The 7,138-nt window shown below is 40.4% G+C and overlaps 1 protein-coding gene across 1 annotated transcript; it reads right to left on the bottom strand.

The window, feature by feature from the left end:
* Nucleotides 1–1,129: 1,129 nt before the first annotated feature.
* Nucleotides 1,130–1,992, bottom strand: LOC114913431 (uncharacterized). The gene has a single exon (XM_029262133.2). It carries the CDS (start codon nucleotides 1,853–1,855, stop codon nucleotides 1,418–1,420), a length of 438 nt encoding a protein of 145 aa, XP_029117966.1. The 5' UTR covers nucleotides 1,856–1,992; the 3' UTR covers nucleotides 1,130–1,417.
* Between the last annotated feature and the right edge of the window lie 5,146 nt (nucleotides 1,993–7,138).

Genomic DNA, 7,138 nt, shown 5'->3' with positions numbered 1-7,138 from the left:
GGACAATAATTCCAATGCCTGATCGTTGGATAAGGCTTGCCGTTCATGTACTAAAATATTTGAATATATTGTAGATGGTCCCGAATATGGGCAGCTATGCCATCACTGTATGTCGGGCTCTCTCATGATGTCAATGAGCAGAAAATAAGCAGTGGTACCATGTATTTGGTTCGGGCTAGGATCCCACTCATGTCGGTATAAGCTCTAGGCTGACCTCAAAAATTCCCCATTGTGACCTTGTTATGCTAGCTTCTCACCGGCCTTGGAGAGTCATTGGAGGTCTTAGCAAGCATCAACTAATCCTTTTGGTGTCCGGAGTTATATGCCATCTTGGCTTCAATCTTGGCCTCCGATCACCATTTAGTGCAACAAATCATGGGCAACTAGAAGTCGCTCGAATAGGGTAAGATGGCGATGTATTGCATCCGCGTGTTCTAAAATCAAGACCTTATTCGCATAATGAATATAGAGTGGGTTGAAGGGGGTAGCTGGTTCTTGGCCACACCCCTTGCTTCTAGGTACAGTATATCTAAACCCTAATGTAGGAAATTACATACCATTAGCTGATATACATATGGAAGCATGGATGTATAATATTGAATATCATCTAGGTGGAGGTGTAAAGTTGGCTTGAGCCGTGAAAACTTATGTTAAAATGATTTAGGAGCCAACCCCACAATGTTTTATGCCACTATCTTCAGGTGTTGAAAAACTCATAGATTTTCCAATGCCAAGTTACTAGTGGTATAGTTTCCAATCCCAGCCATGGCGCATGTGAACTTAGAAAAGTAGGACAAAGGCGATGGTTAGGCAGATGGGCCATTGTTCATGTTGTTGCGAAGAATCTGGTGGATCATTCTCAGGGAGGAGGCGTGGGGCATTAGAAAGAAAGTAGAGATTTGGTGTCACCTTGAGGGAAGCCCACCAAAGCTGGATTTTGGCCCCATCTTGGGCCTGCCTAGCTGATTATGGGCAAAGCCTCAATCCATCCAGCTAGCCCAAATCTTGTCCTCGTCCCTCTTGCTCCCAGTGTAGAAATTAAACAGCATCAAATCCTATGAGAAGCATCTTACATGAGACACGATACTCCATTTGTTTTTATAACTATCATATTATATTGAGAAATGTACAAAAAAACTGTTCTTTCGTTCAAAAGAATACAGGACTAAACAGAACACCAGCATACAGTCATAACCAAATTAAATCCAAAAAAATCCAAATGAGGAGGGGTATGCCAAAAAGAAGCAAGTGGGGTAAGCCATTATAATTCATGCCCTCGCCACCACCACCATCCTCGTATTTGTAAAAGAGCCCAGGACAAGAAATGTTCACACAATCACACGGAAACCAAAAAAAAAAAGAATGGAAAGAATTCTGCCACATGAAATAACCATTCACATGTCGGTCACCGTTCCATTCAATCTGACCTCGTGCTCTCCAAGGTTTTCTCATTACAGTAACGCAGCTCGAGCGAGACCTGCCTCTCCATCTGGATGTGCCGATAGAAGTTAGCGATAAAAATCTCCGCCCTCTTATCGATATCGTCGCCTGCCGATGCGTCACTGGTAGTCCTCGAGATCTCTGACTCCAAGCTAGTAGTCCTTGATACCCCTGAGGTCGAGCTTGTTGTCCTTGAGAGACCAAACTGAGAGCCCACTTCGTAGTAGTCCTCGGCGGCCCCGGTGGTGCAGTCGAGAAGCCCTTGCTGGACCTTAGAGCCTGGCCGGCGAGGCCCGGGAGACAATCCCACGACAGAAGACAGGAACCATCTGTTGGTGTTCAAGGATAACAAGAACCTTACCTTCTGGATTATCCTTCTTAGGCGACCAAGGAATCGAGAGTTTTTAACAGCCATGATTGTTGAATGCCCGAGGACAAGTAGGAGAGAGCTTTTAATTGAGTGATATGAGAGGAAGTAGAAGGTAGGTTTGTGGATTTTATGAGAAAGAGAGGTGGAAAGGTCTAGTTGGTGCAAACGAGAAGTTACTCGGAATGGAGAACTTGCCAGGAGGCTAAGGAAAGAGACGTGGGGGACAGGAGTTCTACGTTACATGGGAGAGAAGAATTAAGGAAAGGTGGCTGGAGTCAAATATTGCAGTCTAGGAGCTGAGAACATCAGTTAGCCTTGAGAGCAAGTTGATTTGGAGCTGCATGTGTTAGTTTAGTTTCTTAGCCGTCTGATGGATGGGATACATGGAAGGACCACTGAAAGGATGGCTATAGGTTGGAATTGGCGGTGGTCAGCGTTTGAATGAACGTACTAACGCGCCTATTTGATGTTGGACTTGGTCTCCAAATCATGGCCCGGTTTCAGCTTGATTGACCGAGCCCAACCCAATGGCCCAGTCTGCTTTGTCAGTTTGGGAAGTAGATATGGGACACACGGAAACAAAACTGGGGTTGGAAGTTAAGGAAAAGAATTTGCACGCTGCAAAAATAGCAGGAGGAATTTTTATTAGTGTGAAAGGATATAATGTTTAGACAAAGCAACCGGAAACAAGTAAGAAATTTAATAGAAATATCCATGATATTACAGGGAAGTTGGCTGTCCGTGGTGATGAAATTTCGTTTATTTCCTCCAGTACTCTGAGTATGAGATCATGTCACCATATTTAGGTGCTTCGACATGTGTAATGTGATCCAGCCGCACCTTCCAGTATGGCTACCTTGTTACGACTTCATCCTAGATTTTTCTCTCCGATAAACGAATCAATCCTTTCTGCTTGAACTTCATCATGTACTATTTGCTGACAACCTAACACAAATTAGGTTCCTAACAGAACAAAATATATTATTTTTTTTAAAAAAAAAAGAAATATGTTTCCTCAACAAGTTTCCTAGTGCAACATGAGTAGCAAAAATGCATGCCAAGTCGCTCGCTCACTAGGCATGTGTTAGTCACGATTGTAAACATATTTTTATTAAATGTTAAATGTTAAAATTATGTTTAAAAATCTAGGCATTTACATGGATAGGTCCAAGAGTATATAAGGATCAAAAGATTTTTTTTTGTTTTAGTATAAACGGACGATCACATCATTCTAGTGCAGGCACAACTCAAGTAATCAGAATACAAAATATCTTTTAAGAGTTAAAGGTAGGTACCGTCTTAGTGTCAGGTCCAATCTCCAGTATGCTCAGTAACAAAGGAAGTAACTCAGTTCGCAGGACTATTAAGCTTTCTAAAAATGTGTCGAACAGTTGTCTCGGTTAATGACGAACGGACCTTCAAATATCGCAGAGAAAAAGATGAACATGCAGATGCTTTGCCTCATCCCGAATTCAGTCGATGATTATGGCAGAGTCATTCTAAATAAAAATCCTCTCAGCCTGTAACTCTTATCTCGTACAAATGATGCCCATCCAAATGGTACGAAGCTCTGTATTGAAGACAGTCGGCTCAAAAAGTTATAAGCCCCTCGCAGCCAATAGCCTAGCATCCGAACCGTAGATGACATAGTCTGAACCATCTTTGCCATGTTTAATATTGTCATCAAAGTTGATTTTGACAAACTCCAAAAGAGGAGGCTCCCAAAAAATGAACAAAATCCTTCGAATCACTGTAGGCGCAACAAGGAGTCCTAGGAACTCGGACCGATAAGACTCAAGCCAACAGTATTAAAGTGGCAGTACTCCGCAATTAAGCAATAAGCTCTCTCAAGCACCATCACGTAGGCACAATCTCAGCATCAAACACAAGGCTATTTCTGGATAATCAAATCTGATAGGCGACATATGTCATCCTACTGTCCTCGAGCAAACCCTTGACCATGCTTTGATGGAGCGTATTTAGAAAGGGAGCCAAGGGCAACTAATCACCCCCCACAACTGGTCAATGATCATTCTCTAAATCAAACTCCCCTTTGGATAGTGAAGGAATGCATGCTCCATCGACCCTTCCTCCAACTTATAGATTGGGTAAGCAGTTGGTACCTCCATACTTCTATCTTTGAGAAGTGTCCGAGTCAGAAGCCGATCCGAAGCAATATTTTAGAGAAAGAGCTTGATCCGAGGATGGCCACTACTCTCCATATTTAAGCCATGTCGATCCTCCTGTCTGGCACTGCTTTGCTCATATCTATGAGGTCTCTAACAGGAACCTTAGGATAGTAGGATCGCCTCCACACTCTCAAGTCTTGGCTTCAATGGATAGAAATTAGGATGGTAAAAATCTTGTCAGCTAACAGCCCACCAAACAAGCGGGTGACTTCCTAGGCCCTCCAATCCCTGCCAGCTGCGGTAATCAAATTACAAATCCATAGATGATCGTCTACCTTTGTGCTAATGTAGGTCGGCCAAGGACCAAAAGAATTCTTAACTTATCTAATATAAGCCTATGATTTTTCAATGATGAAATCTGGAATTAAGGATGATACATGGATTAGTAAGGTACTATGGAGGTTTTAGTAGGCAAGAATGATAGTTGAACTCTAATACCATATTAAGATCATATTTAAAAATCCTAGTGTTTGGATGGATGGGTTCAAGAATATATAAGTATAATAAAAAATCTTAACCTATTTTATCGATATTAATAAACTGATGTAACAAGTGACAACCGACGATTCAAGGATCTTCACGCCACCCTCCCTTGGAAAAATAAAAAAAAAGCATGAATAGTTATTAGGATGCTTCTCAAATCTTGATGCAATTTATGCAAGTTAGCAACACTTGGTGCTTCCTTTGTCTTAACCAACCATGGAGCAGTATATGCTTTACTCATATAGGTCTTCGCTTTATTTACATGATCGAAGAGCACCTACCTTTCTCTCTCTCTCTGTTTTTTTTTTTTTTTTTGATGGAAACTTATCCTCCTCTATCTTAGAGAGTAAATAAGCTCAAATTCAATTTAGATTTTGATAATCATGATTGTGCTAATTGAGCAAAATATTTATTAAATAAAAAGATGATATATATGTAAAGTCTATGTCAATCATGCCTATCCAAGCAATCCAAACTCTTTGTTAGAACACAATCCAAAATCCAATTAATACTGTACTAGCTTCCAATGAGAGTTGGTTTTTTGGTAAAGGTTGACTAGTCATTTGCTTTCGGTGGCTGAAAAAAATTTTTTTTTTGGATAAATTCTGATTTATCATATCAATCTAGTATAAGTATATCCATGGAAATTAAAGAGTACGATATGTGAAGAATCAGAAGGAATATTTGTCGTAGCAATCTATAATGTAATCCTGTATGATTGGCCATTATCGCTATCCAATCTGTAATACTATTAACTTCTCTATATACATATATTACCTCATACGAACATAAAGAAACTATCATTCTCTAGGAATCATGTATCAAGGGATGAGAATTAGTGTATGTAATTGACAAATTTGATAGACACCTAACCATTGTCAAGGAATCTCCATTTTTTTTAAACCGTAGTCAAAGAATCCCTCTTAAGAATACTATGAGAAGCCATTGCTTCATAGCATATGTCAGCCCTTCTCCAGCAATCAGGGGATGAGAATTAGTGTCTGTAGTTGATAAATTTGATAGCCACATGGTTATTATCAAGGAATCCCTCTTAAGACTAATATGAGAAGCCTTAAGCTGTTTTGCAATATATATATATGTGTCAGTCCTTCCTATGTAGCTCGTAATTTTGCTATTGGAACTGCAATAGCAAACAGTCTAACACCATCAGCTGCCACCAGTGCACCATTATCACTTCTAGTAGCAAAACTAGCTCCACCAAACTCTCTTCTACTTTGAACATTGCCTCCAAAGTTGATTTTGAAGACTTTTTACTTGTAGCGAAGATTTTTTTGCTTGGCTAGTTTGGTGGGGCTGGTAATCTTCATCCAACAACCATTGGACTGCCTTTGGAGCTGGTCAGAGTCCTGCAGATACCCTAGACTGTGGGTTGTCTAAGTTAGGATAAGGTGCAAGGCATCTCGGATGTGGGAGCCAGACACCACAAACCGAAACGCTTCCAGGAAGTCAAGGCCAGGCATACAATTGCACTAGTGTTTGGCCAGGGTCGCCACAATAGAAATTTTCCTGCAGTGGTCCTCTCCCTAAAACAACATGGGATTTTTTTTTTTTTTTTAAAGTATACCACGTAATTTTCTCTCTCTCTGGCCCATCTACAATTAAGGGATCCTTATCTCCCACCAACGTACCCAATAGGGCCATAACGTGTATGAATTGTGGGAATGTGCATCGATTAGGACAATTTAAACTGTAATTAGATTGTTTCTGAAGTTACACCAACCATTCTGGGCCATCCCTTGACTAGTTCAAATTGGACAAACAACTTTAAAGACCTTTCTGGGCCATCTCTTTAGCAGTTCTAATTTGGATTAACAACTTTAAAGACTTGAAGGTAAACTCCAGCCTTTGGTTGTACCAGATAGAATATTTATGCCACCTCCAATCTAACATACCTTTTTTTTTTACCTTTACTCAGAAAAATTAAGATTAGATACATCAACCTTCATTTTATCAAGTAAATAAAATAAGAAGAGAGGTTGGACCCATCAATTTACTATGTATGATTTTTTGCATAAGGAGAAACGTCATCCTCCATGTGTACCAAAAGGAACACGATCTTCAATTATGAGAGTCACGTCAAAGAAAAATAATACTTTTTGCATGATGAATGAATTGGACAATCATAGTTTAAAGGAGTCGAACCTACTTATACCTAACAGCTAGCTTCCTTTTTATTATTTTCGATAGCTTAATATCACATGATAGTTGTCTACACAGCTGATCCTCCATTGAAGCACTCCTAACTAAATTACGACGGTATCCAGCTCCAAGTGTGTGCACCGGAACTGGTCCAAGCCACTGAACCACACCAATAGGACAAGAGTGATAACAAATTGTGTCGAACCACTAAGCCTTGAACTATCAGAAGCCATCTCAAATTTGGTCCTTCAACACCACAAACGGCCCCGGCCCAACCGAACCCTCTAAACCAAGCTGTTTGAGATCCCGGGACAAGCTTTGTGTTTGGTGATCTACGAAATTAAATAGAGCCATTTTTTGGGGGTGGGGGGGAAATCTCGTGGACGCAAGAGAATTTGGAGTGTTTCTACATTCTCATTTTTGGTTTGTAGCCATGCATTGATTGCTTTGGAATATATCTTTCCGGGAAGAATGATTTATTTTTTTCGTGATATGC

This window comes from Elaeis guineensis, chromosome 1 (genome assembly GCF_000442705.2).
Source record: "Elaeis guineensis isolate ETL-2024a chromosome 1, EG11, whole genome shotgun sequence".
Classification (NCBI taxonomy): domain Eukaryota; kingdom Viridiplantae; phylum Streptophyta; class Magnoliopsida; order Arecales; family Arecaceae; genus Elaeis; species Elaeis guineensis.
Note: the sequence above shows the minus strand (reverse complement) of the source record. Positions and strands in the feature narration are given on the sequence as shown.